Genomic DNA, 16,714 nt, shown 5'->3' on the forward strand with positions numbered 1-16,714 from the left:
GCTGGTATGTCACTTGTGTATGTTTGGGAATTTTATAAAGCATCAATTGTCTGCATTAAGATGGATACAGCTACGGTGAAGTCCTGGGAGCAGAAGGCCCTAAAGCTGCCTAAAGAGGGAAGAGGGGATTCTCTCCATATTAAAAAAAAACAAATGGCACAACTTAAAGGTTCTGTACTGATCAGTGATAAAGTAGGCCCACGAGTGGCTGCTGTAAATTCCAGACTGAGCAAATTAAGGACACCTGTTCTCAAAATAAATAAAGTAGCTGATGCAGATCATCCCGGAAAGGACCTCTGATTTCCGGTGAGCAAACCCTCTTTTCTGCAACTGAGGAAACTGAAGTGAAATAAAGTGAAGTAACAAGTGGCGGTCAGGATTTGAAACCAGGTCCTTTAACTTCAAATGCAACACTATTTTTATTTCACTATAAGGTCTTCAGAGGAAAGATTTGCAAATTTGGAGTCGGACTAGTTCAAAGAGAAAATCCTCTGTTTGGAGTTCAAATCCCATCTACACGGTCTACCACCCCGTACATTCCTGGAATTACGAGGCAATTCAGTGACTTGGTCCTCCTTGATGTTATTCATACTAAATCTTCCGTCTTCTGGTTCTGAGCATTTTCATGGTTTAGGATGTTCTTTCCTGATTTCCTATAAGATTCAGCTAAAATCTCGCCCTTTATAGGAAGCCTTGCCTGACCGTTAATTCTGACTCTTTTCCTCTGTTAATTAAATCTAATTTATCTTGTGTAACTTGTTTGTACAGAATTGTTTGCAAATTATCTTCCCCAACAGACCATAGGCCCCTCTGGGGCAGGAACTGTCCTTTGCCTTTTTTTTTTTTTTTTAATCCCCAATGCTCAGGGTAGTGCCTGATTCATAATAAGTGCTTCTACACACACACGCACACAAACACACACACACACACACATGCGCACACACACATACACACATAATGAAGGATTTATATATGGGTACATATATATATACACAAAGATATGTGTGTATATAATATTTTTTTTCTGATCAGAAAAGTGTAAGCAAGTCATTCAACTCTGAGCCTCAAATTCCTCAAGCTTATAATGGAGAGAATACTTGCCCTCCACCTCCCAGGGTCGTTGTGGGAAAAACATTTTGCAAAATGGAAATAAACACTGTAGTGATGGGCTGTTTGAAAGAAGGAATGAATAAGAGTTAAGTAACACACTCACACAGTATTAAGCAAGTGATAAAACCCTGAGATTGTTTGCATTGTGTGGTAAAAGAACCTGGATTTCTATTCAGATACCTGAGACGGTATCCTAGCTAGATTACCTAATGGACCTTGAGGCAAAAACCTTCTCTCATCTGCGGATTTGTTTTCCTCTTCTTTAAAACAAGGGGGATAAATTAGAGGAACTCTGTGGTCCTTTCCAGTTATAAAAGCATATGTGTGAGTCCCAATCTAGCTTTTTCCCCCCTCACTTCACTATACTTTATCTGTCTCTCTTTTTGTCTCTGTCTCAGTCTCTTTCATACTTATTCTTTCTTTTCTTTTCTCTCTCCCTGTCCCTCTCTTTTCTCTTCCCTCCTTCCTCACCTTTTCTCCCTCCCTTCTTTCTCTCCCTCCTTTTCTCTCTTCTTTCCTGTCGCCTTCCCCTTCTCTCCTCTTTCTCTTCTCCCTTTTCTTTCTCTCTTCTTTCTCTTTCTACTTCTCTATTATCTCTTTTCTTCTTTCTCTTTCTACTTCTCTATTATCTCTTTTCTTTTCTTTGTCCTTGTTTTTCCCCTTCCTTTTTCTTCCCCTCCTACTCTTTCCCTTTCCCTCTCCCCTTCTTTCCTCCTCTCTCTTCTCCCTTCCTTTTTTCTCTCACTCTCTCCTTTCTCTCACTGTTTCTCTCTGTGTGTCTCTTTGTCTCTGTTACACACACACACACACACACACACACACACAGAGAGAGAGAGAGAGAGAGAGAGAGAGAGAGAGAGAGAGAGAGAGAGAGAGAGAGAGAGAGAGAGATTATGGGTGTTCTGCCAGTAACTGAAGTCTGGAAGGGGATGACTATGGATTAGCAATGTCACTTTAAAATTCTGCTCCTTCAGGCAATAGTGTGAGAAAGGCCCCTGGCCTTTGGTTAATTGCTCTCCAGGGAAGAAGGGTCTCCCTTTCCCTCCCCATCCCCCATCCTGCCCACCCACACATTCCCGCCAGGCTGCCTGCTGCTGAATGTGTGTCCCCATGGAGATTAGCAGTCAGTGCTAAGGATGGGGTGGGGGGGGGGAATGCCTGTGAGAAAAAATAGTTGGGGGCTGAGAGAGACAATGAGAAAGCCAGCAGGGGAGGAACTCTGCCTGGAGGAGAGGAGGGAAAGTGATGCAGGCAAGGTTTTATAGGCAGTTTAGGTATTAGCCAACCATTCCTCACTAAAACACTGGCCTTCAGAGGAAAATTCCTCTTGGCAAACTCCTTTGGAAACTCCTTAAACTGCCTAAGGAATAGAAAGAAGGGCACTTATTGTGATTGAGGGGGGAAAGTACTGGAGAGCAGGTATTAACTAAGTGTAAATCCAGGCCCTAGTTCCAGGTCCTCCTCAATTCTAAGAACCAGGGAGCTGGAAATAACCCGGAAGCATTTTTTAGCATCCTAAATTTCTCGGCACCAGATTATAAAATGGGAAAGATGAAAACCAAGGTCTGGATGCCTAACCTTGTTGTGTCACCCTGACGAGGTCTGATTCTTGGTGCTCCTCCTACCTCTCCCCCCCCCCCCAAAAAAAAGGATTAATTCTCTTCTGAAGGGGAAAAAAAGTCTCTGGCATCTATTTAGAACAGCAAGGAGTAGTGGAATGCAGCTTAATATTCTAGTGGATATAATGCTAGACTTAGAGTGAAAAAAAGAGTTGAGTTTAAATCCTACCTCAGCTACTTAGTGTACGACCCTGGATAAGTCAGTTAACCTGTGTACTTCAATTTCTTCAAGTAAATGAAAATGGAAATAATAATAGCACCCACCATCCGGGGTTGTTGTCTCAAATTAACATTTATAAAGAAAGTACTAGCTTTACATATATTGTCTCATTTGATCCTCACAATAACCTTATAAAAAGTTAGCTTCTATTTTATGCCTGTTTTACAGATGGGTAAACAGAGGTTGAGGATGTAGCTAGTAGAGATAGAGACAGGTACCGGACCTATGATTTCATAGGTATAGGGAGTTCCTGCTGAAAAGCTTTTTCTACCAATGTAGGTCAGCACGATTGTACCAACATTTATAATCTTAGAAAGTAGCACTGAGAGGTTAAATAATTTGCCCAGTCACACAGTTATGTGTCAGAGGAGAGAGCAGAGCTCTGATAGTCCTGGTTCCCAGACCACCTCTCGATCCACTAAATCTTGCTGCCTCTTTCAAGTCGTCAGCCCAGGTCTTCCATAAATCAGTCCTAGTCACAATGCTTTCAACTGCTTGCACTTGAGTCCTTCTATGTGTCCTCATTGTGTTTCAATATCCTCATCTATAAAATCATAATAATAGTATTTGTCTTACCTTTATCACAGGTTTTTTTAAAAGCTTTAAACTGATTTGTTAAAAAGATGGTTTTGTCACTATTTAGCAAAATTAGAATAGATCACATACTTTCCCAGGATTTCAAGGGCATGGGGTCTCCCGCCTCGAATATAAGATTAACCTTATCATGTCCTTGTTGATGGTCTAGATGATCTTTGTGAGTTGTATGGACTTTCCTCTGGGTCTCTTGACCTCACATGGATCAAGAGGAGAATCCATTTGTGCTCTTTGCTCATAATGTGTCTAACATACTTCCTAATTTAGTCACATGTCTCTTTGATATCTTTAATTGGACCAATTTTTGCATAAAATTCTTAATTGATAATATAGTTGATAATTAGTAATGCATAATAAAATACAAAAAAGCTGAATGTATTTGAGGAATAGCAAGTATTCAGCTTGAGAATGGGGAGAGGTAAGAGATAAGGCCAAAGAGCAGCTAGAATGGCGTTGTGAAGAGAGCACCGAATCAGGAGGACCCAGGAGTTCAAATCCAGCCTCAGACATTTCGCACTTAATACTTCCTAGTTGTGTGACCCCAATTTCCTTGCAAAAAACTCCCAAACAAACCCAAGAGACAAGATGAAAGATTAAGGACCTTGGCCATCTGACCCATCTATAAATTGATATATTGATTGGATTAAATTAAAAAAGGAGAGAACTTTGGAGGCATGTTAATTTTTATTTTCAGTTACAAATTTCCCCAGCACTCATCGATAAAGCAAGAAATATGATATTTATTATATATACAAAATCATGCAAAATTTCATACATTTTTGTATCAGTCATATTTCCAAAAAAAGCAAGAAAAATACAGAAAAAATATGTTTCAATCTGCATCGAGTCCATCAGCTCTCTATGTGGTGATAGCATTTTTTATCATGAATTCTCCTGGATGATTTTATTGATCAGTTACTAAGTACAGTTGATCATCTTTATAATATTGCCGTTATTGTATATGTTGTTTTCTTGCTTTTGTTCACTTCACTTTGCATCAATCCACATAATTCTTTCCGGATTTTTCTGAAGCCATCCAAAATGGGGAAGGGCAGAAAAGTTTTGAGAAGCTTTGGAGAAAAATTCAGAGAATTTCAAAAGCAGGAGCAGATCTAAGTTTGCTAATCTTACTTCTCTAAAGCAGAGCTTGCCAGATTCATTTAAACAAAAGATCAAGATTGAGAGGGGTTGGCCAGTGACAGATGAGATCTCTAGAATGCTGAAGTCTTTGGAGAATTCCAAGAAAGGAGCAAGTCCTGCTCTGCTCTTTCTGGACAGAACAAACTCCTTGATGGGCTAAATAATTTCTAAGCAGTACTCATAGGAAAACAACAGGAACTCTGACTGGGTTCCCAGAGGGTCCGGTTAGAGAAAGCAAGCCCTGTGGGTGGGCAAGGATCAATGCTGGAGAGGAGGAAGAAAAGCTGTCAAGAGCAGAGAAGTTTCTACCAGCTCTCAGGATCTGTGGAAGTCTTCTGGTCTTGAGAAAAAGCAACAATAGTGCTGAGGAATATAGCTCTCTGGGTTTAATTATCTTCCATTCATGTAGTATAAATTAATAGCTCCTATTGGCTTTAAATCATCTGCATCATTAACTGAACACCCAGCTACATGGTGGGAGTCTCATCTCCAAGGGATGGTTAAATTGATGCCATTAGCTATTATACAACATCTAGAGGTATCACAGACCAGCCTATGGCAAATAAAATCTATCTGGAGTGCTGGTTGCCTGGAGGCAAGGTGGGCATAGGGTCTCTCAAAGGAAGTTGGAGCAATTTGTGGGGGGTGTTCAGTGGTGCACTATCCAAACTCTCAGAAAACATGCCATAGTAGAAATAACACAGGAGCAGGAATCGGGAAACTGGTTCTAGGCAGAGCTTGGCTAGTGTGTGACCTTGGCCAAATCCCTTTTTATTTGCTGATTCACTATAAAGATCTGGGCTCTCCAACTCCTCACCAGAAGTCACAGAATCAAAGCTACTCAGTATTTAGAGATAGAAAAAAATTTGGAGCTCCAGTTCAGCCCCCTCATTTTATTTTTAAAAATGTTTTACTGTTGCTTAAAAAAATCAACACCATTTTTTCCAACACTGCTTTCCCTATCCCCCACCCCAGAGCTTATCTTTGTAAAAATGGAGAAGTGAATTTTTAAAAAAATCAACAACAATGGTCCCATTGCCCATATTTGACAGTGTATGCGATATTTTGTATATGGACATCTCCACTTTCTTTCCTGAGACAAATAAATATATTCCATCTCATTCTCCTGGGCCTAAGATTGGTCACTGTCACTCTCCTGAATCTTGGTGTCTATGGGTCGTTTTCACATACCTAATTGTGCTTGGTTCTGCTTTCTTTACCCCATCAGTTTATACAAATTTCCCCATCACTTCTCAATTCTTCAAATTCATTATTTTCTACAGTGAAGTATATTGTATTCATCTGCCACCATGCTGAATCATTCCTAATTATTGGGCACCCATTTTTGTTCTCAGTTTTTTGCTACCACAAAATACTATTTTGAATATTTTGGGATACATGCAGTGTTTCTCTCATGTATCAACTTGGCAGTTCTCTTATCTTACAGATTGAGAAACTGAGTCCCACAGATAAAAATGACTTGCCTAGAGTCATAGCTAGCTAAAAACAGAGACACAAACCCAGATTTCCTGTAGAAATGTGATTTTTAGCCATGGATTCCCCAGAACATTCCACTATAATATTGAGTGGAGATAGTTATTTTATGGCACATATCGAATAAAAGGCTGTCATCTGTGTCCCTCCTCCTCCACTGTTTGTTATGAAATACCTCCTTGAGACTTTACCAAAGCTTTAGGACTACTCACAGAGTTCTGGAGCTAGCTGATGGGGATATTAAAATTGAAAGGACAAATGGAAAGCCCATGCTAGTTATTTATTATTAGCCCTGGAAAGACAATGGAAACTATGGGCTTTGAGGAGAGACACACAATCTGAACTCCAAGATGGGGAAGATGCTAAAGGCATTTATTCACTGTAATCCAGTATGGAGTGAATGCTAGCAACTTCTTGAGGAGGAGGAGGAAGAAGAGGACGAGAAGGTGGTGGAAGAGAAGGAGGAGGAGGAGGAGAAAGAGAAGGAGGAAAAGGAAACTTAGCGGCAAGGTATTGACAACAGTCTGAATCATTTGAGTGGAGTCAAAGAAAAAGCTGAAAACATACTGATTAGCCCCAGAGCCATGTTGGTTTGGGGCACTCTCCCCAAAAAGGTGTTAATACTACTCCTACCCTTATCCACAGGAAGAAGTCACAACTGCAGATGGCAGTTCTAACAGAGGTATCTCCATCCCTGGGACTTCCCAAAGCAAAACTCTTCGGTGCTTGGTTCTTCCTTAGACTCTCCCCAGAAGAAATGAAAAGTGGGAAAAGAAGTCCAGAAAAATCTTGAAATTTGGGATTGTAAGAGAAGTAGAATTTATAAGTAGAAAGTGTCCATTTGAAGATACATGGCCAGCAGGTGGTGCCACACTCACAAGAAACACCCTCTCCATGTCTTCAGTTAATAACTCACAGGAATAACAGTTGGAGAGATCATCTAGACTAACCTTTTCGTTTTAGATGAGAAAATTAAGGTTCAGAGGGGAACACTGTGTGGCTGGCGAGTGACAGAGCCAGGAATCAATCGCAGGCCTTTTGATGCCAGTTTTAAGTGTATTCTCTCTCCTGTCACTACTGTCCCATCACCCTATGGGCTTCTGCCATTAGCTATCTTCTCTATATCCCCTAAGAAAAGATAGTGGGGCAGGTTTGGGGACCATTAGTCAAAGCACACAGTCTTTTCTGAATTATATAACTCCAATGTCCGACGTAGCATATATGGGCTTCCACAGACAATCTGGGTTAAATTCTGATGGATCCCACTCAGTGTCAGTTTTAGAACTGAATGAGACCTCCGAAATCATCACATCAATTTAATGAATCGACTGCAGATTGAAGTATACTCTTTTCCACTTTATTTTTCTTGCTTTTTTTGGTAACATGGCTAAGATGGAAATGGTTGCATGAGTTCACATGCATAACTGACATCATATTACTTGCCTTTTGAATGAATGGAATTGATTGATTTGCAAATCAGAATTTTATTTCAAAAAGAATCTTAAAAGTAAAAAGGAAGAAAAAAAAGAGAATACAAATCAAAAAAATTAAGTGAATTACCTTTAGCAATGAGGGGCAGTCAGGCTTGGAACTCGGGTTTTCAGATTCCCAAGCCCCTATGAGTGAATTGCTAAGGTGATGGGGATTTGAAAGGTCAATCCAGTGGGAAGTTTGAGTGGGGCCCACTTTGTTTATATAGAGGGAACAGAACTAGGAGTTGTTTTGCCTCCCAAGCACTGGTCCACAGTGTTTACTTACTGCTCTAAAACCAGGCTCAAGGTTTACCAATATGTTTGGGACCAAGTATCGAAGAGAAGGAATGGGTTTGGGCTTCTAAGGATCTTCAGTCTATAGCTTTAAAACTTTCTTGTTTAAACTCAAATACAATGCATGGGAATGGAGCTGAAGAGGAGGGGAAGGCAGGTCTACTCTGAGTGGGTTTAGGAAAAGTTAGTGCACAGTTTGAGTTTGAGGTTGAAAGGGGCTATTATTGAAGGACAGACAGGAGGTGTAACAGTTGAAGGCCATATTTGCTAGGATGGACACACATATGTAGTAACATTCCCTATTAGCCCCCAAAGAAGCTGTTGTAACTATATGAGAACAGTTTAAGACAGAATTATTATTGAGTTTGGGAAGGGGGTGTTCTAGGGGGCTGAAGCTGTGGTAGTGAAAATTTGGTCAACCACACAGCATAGTGACATGGGGAGACCAAAAAGGACCAGAAAAACCTGGCACCAATACTTGCATGCTTTGGGATGGAGGAGTTCATCATTTTCTTTTCTCAGGCTTAGTTTCCTCATCTGTAAAACAGGGATAACACTACCTATATGTCACAGGACTGTTATAAAGAAAGCAAACAAACAGCTTAAACTCCTAGATCATAAACTTCTCAAGGTCCAGGGCTTTGTCCTCTATACTTGAATACTGGTCTTCACTTCCATCTTTATAGTCTTTAGTTCAGGTGCCACCTGGTAGGAGTATCTTTTATTTCTTTCTCTGGGTACTTGTATCACCTCAATTGGAAGTAAGTTCTTTGGGGGGGAAGGACTCTTGATTTGTCTCTTTATCCTTGGGGCATATCATAGAGCTTAATAGAAGTTGAATGGAGTGGTCTGACAGGTTTAATAACTATTCCTACTTCTATATCACTTTTAAGGTTAATGAAGTACTTTCCTTATAACAATGTGAGTGGGAAGAAGGATCATTGTCTTGATGAGGCAACAAAACAAGAGAGGGGGGAAGTCAAGATTATCACAAAGCTAAGAATGTCAGAGCCAATTCCTCAAACCTGGGGCAGCACCTTGGATAGCACCACATCCGGGATCCCCGTAGTCTGCTCCTTAGAATGACCTTAATCTAATCTTTATCATTATCAATGGCATTATCAAGCCTCCAGACAGATCTGCTTTCAAACCATTCAACAAAGAGCTGCCTTCCCTTCTTGGGATTCTGTATCAGGCCTCTCCTTGGAAGATCTTTCTCATGAGGGCTGGAGGCAGCTGGGGATGACTGTAGGCACTGATATCAAATTGTTAGCTGATTGTCTGGCCTCTTCTGTGATTTTAAAAATAAAATATGCATGTGTGCCCATGCACGTGTGTGTGTGTGTATGTGTGTGTGTATTCCAACCTGTCCCTGCCTCCCCAATATCCCTATTGCCAAATGCAATCTGGCAGCTGCTGAAAATAGCTCTGAGCTACAGCAGGAAGCCCCTGAAGTCAGCAGTACTGCATTCAGCAGGGGAGGGGGAGAGATATTTATATATCCTTGTGGGGGGGAGTGTGGGTGGGAGGTACATACACACTTCTTAATTTCACTGACCTTGGTACGCCAAGCTGCTGCTGGGGCTACTCCTGCTTCTGCTAGGTTCAGCAGGGACACCCAGCTTATGCCCTGAGACGGTGACTCCCCAAAATGCCCGGGTGGGATGTCTAGTAGGGAGTCATAGTGCAGAAAGGGTCCCAGCCCCATTTCCCCATCATGCTGCAACCTACTCTAGGAAACGGAGAGCAGCTAAGCCCATGGCTGAAAGGTCAAAGGAATACACAGGACTCAGGGTGGAAAATGATAAAACACAATTTAATAGAAATCAGTAGGCGAAACTCCTAATGGCTTTTTGAATAGGAACTGGTAACGTCAGGGGGCCCAGGCCAGGAAAAGGGCTCCAGGTTACCCCCATCCACCTGAAGCTTCCTTGCAGCAAATGCAGGGCAGACTTTGTATGTCGCTGCTAAGAGATCCTCTAGTGTAAGGAGCCAAATCATACCTGTGTCCTCTGGAAGTCCAGGCTGACCCCTTCAAACTCTCCTGAAAATTTAATTAGCAGGCCCTTTGGCCATAAGCCAAACCTTTAATTCAGAAAAGGCACCATCTGATTAAAACAGAGCAGGATGGCCCAACCCACACACCTCCCCCAACACATACACACACACACACACACACACACACACACACACACACACGAAGATAATGTCATCTTCTAGTCCAAACAAGGGCCTGAGTAAGGAGAAGATAAAAACCAAATTTGCATAAATATGCATAGAAAACAGTCCATTTTCTCCCTGGGTTTGGTTTAGACAAAGGAATTTAGCTGGTATTTTGTCACAGTGACATTTGGCAAAGTTGGAATGAATTAAAAGCATCCTTCACCCCCAGGACTCTCTCCAAACTCACCTCAGAATCCCCTCAGCCCAGCCCCGCCATTCAGTTACAGACAAAGACCAGGTAAACCCTAGCACACAGGGTTACTTTAGTCCTGGTAAACCCACAACTTCAAGATGAGCAAAGAATCATATGGGATCGTTTGGGCTCAGGGTAAGGCAAGAGAGCTACAATGGAGGCCTGTTTTCTTAGATTTTCTTCTACCTGAAAGTGTCCTTTGGGGTAAGGTGGGCTGGCTAAGTGTTAGAGATATAACAGAGGAAAAGCAAGCAGCCACCCTTCCCCACACAACAGCCACCAGTTTCCTCCTCTCTCTCCACCCAAAGTTCCAAACAATTTGAAGAGAATGAGCATGGCCTGAAGAGAAATTCTGCAAAGTGTTTAAGAGAAAAAGCAAAAATAGAGAAAAAAGAGGAAGAAGGGACAGAAAGAAAGGAAGCTGAGAGGGATATGAAGTGACCACCCATTCAAAAATCATGGGTCTCAGGCAGCACTCAGGCTGCCTCTCAGGCACTGGGGAAGGTGTCAGCTCTGTTCTAGAGCTATTGTGCAGCCTAGATCCCTTATCCATCTGACAATTTCCTCATCTTCATGGCCGGGAAGGGACAGGAAAATGGACGGAACAACAGTGAAATTTGGAATTTTAGCTTCCAAAATAGATTTAGTGTGGTTAGGAAAACCTATAAAAATGAAAAGAGAGAGGAGAGATGGAAAGGGAGAGGGAGAGAAAGAGGGAGAGAGAGGGAGGGAGGGGAAGAGAAGGAGGGAGAGAGAGAGAAGGAAGGAGAAGAGAAAGAGAGAGAAAGAAAGAGAGAGAGGGGGGGAACAGAAAGAGGAGGAGAAGGAGGGGAAGGAGAAGAAGGAGAAGAAGAAAGCCCAGTTTTGATTTGCTCCAGCTCCTCAAGGTATTTTGCTTTGCAATGGTATTTCAAACTAGACAGGCTCCTCTCTTCTTGAGAAAATACCTAGGGAGTAATGGAAGCACTAACATGAGAAGTTTAAGCCCTTTTAAAGACCCTGGAGAATAGCCACTCAACACCAAATAACCAACTCTTGCTGCTACAAACAAAAAAAACCAACTAAAAACTTTGACCCCACCCTCTCCCTCTTGCCTTGGTGCATGGCTAAAGCTGTGGAGTCCCAAATACCATCATTATTGCCACAGTTTTTAAGTCCCATACCACACTTTGTTAAACAAACAATAAAAAAAAAACATTTTCACTTAAAAGGCCAAATGCCCTAAAACCTAATTGTCCTGAGTCTTGGCAGAAATCTGAATCTCTCCTTGCTCTGCGCCTGCCAGGCCTGGCTCACAACACTGCAAGGCCCAGCCTGAGTCATGCCCCAAATGATGGGGAGGATAAAGTTGGTCGCTGGGCTGCTAGACATCCCTCAGTGCCCCCGGCCCCTAAGTCCTCAGGCCTCTTTCTCCTTATTGGTTGTTGCAGCCCGTAGATGATGTGGAACCACCAGCCTGCTTCTTTCGTCGCTTGTTCAGGAGCCGGTTGTTAGAGGTTTTCAAGTCTTTGATTTTCACCTGGTCATAATCTACCCGCATAGTGGCCAGGGCACTGGTCATTTCTTCCTGCAATCAGGAGACAAAGATGGAAAAGGGGAAATGGGTATACTTTATACTGTATTAAACAAATTAGTAAGGAAATTTAAAAAATTTAAAATTAAAAAAAATGAAAATCTATCTTTCTCCCTCTTGTTCAAAAAAAAATAAAACCTTTCTTAACAAATATGCATAGTCTAGCAAAAATCCTAAATTGACTGTGTCCCCCAAAAGCCTCAATCTGCATCCTTAACCCATCACCTCTCTGTTAGGAGGCAGGTAGCACAGACCGGGTAATCCAAGGTCTGGTACTGTGCATTCATATGAATTTAGATAGTAAGGGTTGGAGGACATACACAGCTTAAATCTGTGCTCAATATATGAAAACTTGAAAATATGTGATAACATATATTGAAATCTCTGAAATCTGAAATCTCTTCTTCTCTGGGTTAAATGTTCCTAGGTCTTTCACCTGGATATCATATGACATGGTAGATTTCTGGCCAATCATCAGCCAATGATTGTCTGTGATTTCAGCAATAGCATCACTTACTCTCTGCTGGCTGCTTCAGGGCAGGGAGCATCTCCCTTTTGTGTTTGTATGTTTAGCACTTAGCTTAGTGCCTGACACATAGTAAACTCTAAATAAATGTTTATTGATTGACTGATTGATTGGCTGTTCTGGGCTGGATACTAATGTTCTTGTTCTCAGTCTATGCTATTACAACAATCTCCCGGCCTGGCTCAAGGCCTTCAGCAATTACCTAGAGTTGAGAGTCTGGGTCTGCTGTTAGAGAAAACCCCCACCCAGACTCCTAAGAGCCTCAGACAAATCCACCGACTAAAGCCTTGTTATTAGCTTAGAATCCAGGAGGCCCAGCCTTTCCCCCTCAAAGCCCTATTTCCTTGGGGGGTAGTGAGGAGAAACAGACCTTCACTTCATCCCAGTGGTCTTTGTCTTCCTGCAGGACTCGGGCAGTGTGAAGAGGGGTTTGCGGTACCACCATTGATTGCTGAAAAAATCAGAGCATATGGATTGTCTAAGCTGGAAGAGAACTCTGAAGAATCTGTTCACTCCCTTCATTTCACACTGTGGAGGCCAGGAAGTGATTTGCCCAACATCCCATAGCTTGTGGGTGGAGAAACTAGGTTGGACACTCAGACTTCCTATTTTCTTGGGATGGAATTCTTTCTACTATAACCCTCTCACACACTATTCCCACTTCCTCTTCTAAGCATTGACTAGGGAAGGTCAGACCAATACCTGCTATTGCTCAGTTTGGGTCTTTGGTGTTTACCCCAGTGGAAAGAAAAATCTAGGGGCTTCTGCTCAACTTTTGGGATTACTAAACCTCTTAACTTCCCCATTAACTCGGCCCTCCCATATGGGTTTCAATGTACAGGGGTGCTTGGGGCTTATTAACAATACTCAAAAGACTAAGCATGACTGCATTCATTTCTCCCTCTTTGAGATCAAGCCTCATATTCTCCACCCTTGGCCAAGGATAAGAGCACAAAGTGTGGGGCCCATGTTCCTGGCCCCAGGATACAGGAGGATGTTACTTGCTAGTCTTTCTCTTTTTTGCTATGAAGTGAACATGGCTCTCTCAGCCTAGGGATGAATACTCAAGAGTGTTTTGAGTCACTCCTTTGATGAAAGAAGAATGAACTCACATTAATCCAAGGATGGTTCATAAACTGAGCAATGGTCATTCTTTCAGTAGGTTCTGTCTTTAGCAGGAGTCGGATCAGTTGCTTGGCTGGAAGAAAAGAAAAGAGAGAAAAAATGATGATGATGATGATGATGATGATGTGTGTGTGTGTGTGTGTGTGTGTGTGTGAGAGAGAGAGAGAGAGAGAGAGAGAGAGAGGGAGAGAGAGAGAGAGAATTCAAAGGAAGAGAGGAAAAAAGAGATGACAGAAGAGTATATATGAGAGAGCAAAGAAAAGAGGAAAGAGAGAAGGAAAGAAGAGACCAGAGAGAAAAAGAAGAAAGAAAGAGGAAAACAGTAAAAAGAGAATGAAAGAAAAAGAAAGATTTGTTCATTAACATTTCAATATTGTACAAGCCAAGTTCTCCTTTTCCTCCTCCAAAGACCTCTCCTTGCTGGACCGCTACAGGAAACTTCTTGGAAGGAGGGAGAACAATGAAAACTCAAATATTAGTGATCAGACCAAGTATAAACAACTTTCACACATGAATTATTTGCAGAAAATCCTTAACCTCTAGCCTGTCTGTCTTCTTCCCAGTCTAGTGGGAAAAATCTGCCTTGCCTGAATACTTTCAAATTCTATTGGATCAAAAAAGCCAATCCTCTTTTAGTCAATAATCCTATAATACAGTCTCAGAAGAAAAATCTATGATCTCAGTATGACCCCCACCCCCACTCCCCTGCTCTAGATCACCTTTATATCTTCTTACCTGACCCCTACTTCCCTTGAAAGTCAAGGTAATTTGAGAACCACTATCTACTCAGGGTGTGCACCGGGCTTCTCACGAGAAAGAGACATGGGACGCACGCACATACACAATAAGGGAGGAGACTGGATTTGGAGAGACTTAGATTTGCTAAGGATCATGAAGCCAGCTGGGCTGACTTAAGGGACAGCTGTCCTCTCTGCTCTCCCTACAGGGTGAGGCAGTGTTAGATTAAGGATAACAGTGGCCAGGGTTTCCCCTAGCAACTCCAATGCCTTACCTCCCTGGGAGGGAAGAGAGATTAGACAAAAGCCTCTGACTTTGGCTCAAGTACAGAATGCCAAAGTCTATCCAAGAATATCATATCTGTGAAAGCCCTTGGAGACTATTCTGACTCTTTCATTTAACAGAGTATGAAAGTGAGACCAGGGATGGGAAATTAGCAAGTTAGTGGCTGAGATGGGACTAGAACCCAGGGCTTTTTCTCACCATGACTCTACCAAATACCATTGTCTCAGCCTTTGATGACTCCTACATGGGCACCAAAACTATTCACTTATGCATGCTTTTTTATATAGCCAAATAAATGCTCTTAGTTATAACACAGTTCTGGTTTAGCCTCATGTTGAGTGATTTCCCTAGAAAATAAATTTTATAAAGTCAGTCAGTCTAGAAAGTTGGCATGAATTGAGATCTGACCCCCCAGCTCCCAATCAGCTGTATTATTGAAGGGGCCCTGCTGCCCCACTGAACCATGGACAGGATTAAGCTGTGCCCCAGTTCTATTGCCAGCAAACAAGAGATAAATACTACCCTGCATTTCTATAGTGCTTTATACTTTCCAAACAAAGTTCTTTCCCATCTATTACCGCTTTTGATCCTTACAACACCCCTATAAGGTTAGGTAGGACAGTGTTGTTGTTCAGTCATTTCAATTATATCCATATCTTTGTGGCCTCATTTGGGTTTTCTTGGCAAAGATACTGGAGTGGTTAGTCATTTCCTTCTCTAGCTCACACTACAGATGAGGAAACTGAGGCAAGTAGGGTTAAATGATTTGCTCAGGGTCATGAAACTCATAATTGTCTGGGGCTACATTTGAACTCAGGTCTTCCTGAGTCCAGGTCAGCGTCTACCCACTGGACCACCTACCTACATGCCAGGCAGACAGAGGCAGGTATTTTAGTAGAAAAAACACAAGACTGCTCAATTGTTAATGCTTTCTCCCTCCTAGAATCACCTTGTTTTAATTTATCTGCTTTCACATTGTATCCCCTGATGTTTTTATCTTTGAATTCCCAGTGCCTTGTACATAGCAGGTGCTTTTTGAAACTGAAATTCAAACCCCAGCTTTCCACAAAATAGCTCTGTGAGCTTGGCCAACGGTAAAAGCATAGTCTTTGTAAAAGAGAGGGTTGGACTAGATGGTTTTTGTGGTCCCTTACAGCTCCAATTCTCTGTAATCTATTACTGCATTTATCAGATGAGGAAAATGAGACCCAGAGAGAGAGGAAGCTACATGTCCAGCCACCCAATGATCTGGAATTGAGAAACAGGTGTTCTGCCTGCCTGGCGGCATTTCCACCCCACCCTGCTGCTTTTCTCTATTTTTAGTTGGCATCGTAGGTGGCTGTTCTGGTTTTAAATGGAAATTACTGGTCCCTATGGTCCTTGGGGAAGGGCAGTGGCCACCAGACCACATTCCCCGCTCCCAGGTTCAGAATATTACAGCTGCTGCTCTTCCCCCAGTGACCAGCCTGGGTTTGGGGGGAAGGGAGAGGCTGAGCCTTTGGCCCCAGCTTTTTATTTAGCTTCAGTGGCAGTTCAAATGGAGAGAAGAATATGGCCTGTGGGTTATTTCAGCAGAGTGCTCCCATTAAACCAGACCATACCTTATGCTCTTCCAGGGCTGAATAAGACATCTTGCCTGTAAAAAAGCTCATCTTTTTCTCTAGGGCATTCAACATCCCCTCTGCCCCAACCCAAGAGTAGAAAGAAGAGAGAAACTTATCTCAAAGAAAAAACACGGATTTAAGAGTTATGAAAGCTTATTAAATCAGAACCTCCCCCCCCAAAAAAAAGCAGCAGTCCAGTCCCCTAAAGAGCTAGGACTTTTAACACTTGTATTATGGCTTTGTCACTAACTTGCTGTGTGATCTCAGATAAATCCCTTTCTCTGTGCCTCAGCTTTCTCCTGTGAAAAATGAGGGGATTGAATTAGATGATGCTTTGGGGTATGCAGAGAACTCTGTTAACAAATTCCTTATGAGGTAAGCAGGGCAAACCTAACCTCTAGTTTACAGCCGAGAAAACCGAGTCTTTGTGATTTGCTCTGGTCACAGTGTCTGAATCCCACCATGGCATGTTGTTTCTACATCATTCCAGTAATCCCATTCTGG

At 42.2% G+C, this 16,714-nt stretch overlaps 1 protein-coding gene across 2 annotated transcripts in view; it reads right to left on the reverse strand.

Annotated features, from left to right (window-relative positions):
* Window positions 1-10,246: 10,246 nt before the first annotated feature.
* MAPKAPK3 (MAPK activated protein kinase 3) overlaps window positions 10,247-16,714 on the reverse strand; it is a 93,214-nt gene continuing 86,746 nt past the window's right edge. For both annotated transcript variants that reach the window (XM_051985747.1, XM_051985755.1), the window contains 3 exons: window positions 13,571-13,656; window positions 12,829-12,909; window positions 10,247-11,926 (listed from right to left, as the gene is read on the reverse strand). In XM_051985747.1, the coding sequence (XP_051841707.1) occupies window positions 11,774-11,926; window positions 12,829-12,909; window positions 13,571-13,656 (320 nt within the window). In that variant the 3' untranslated portion in view covers window positions 10,247-11,773. The remainder of the gene's footprint in view (window positions 11,927-12,828; window positions 12,910-13,570; window positions 13,657-16,714) is intronic.

Source organism: Antechinus flavipes, chromosome 1 (genome assembly GCF_016432865.1).
Source record: "Antechinus flavipes isolate AdamAnt ecotype Samford, QLD, Australia chromosome 1, AdamAnt_v2, whole genome shotgun sequence".
In the NCBI taxonomy this organism is placed as follows: Eukaryota; Metazoa; Chordata; class Mammalia; order Dasyuromorphia; family Dasyuridae; genus Antechinus; species Antechinus flavipes.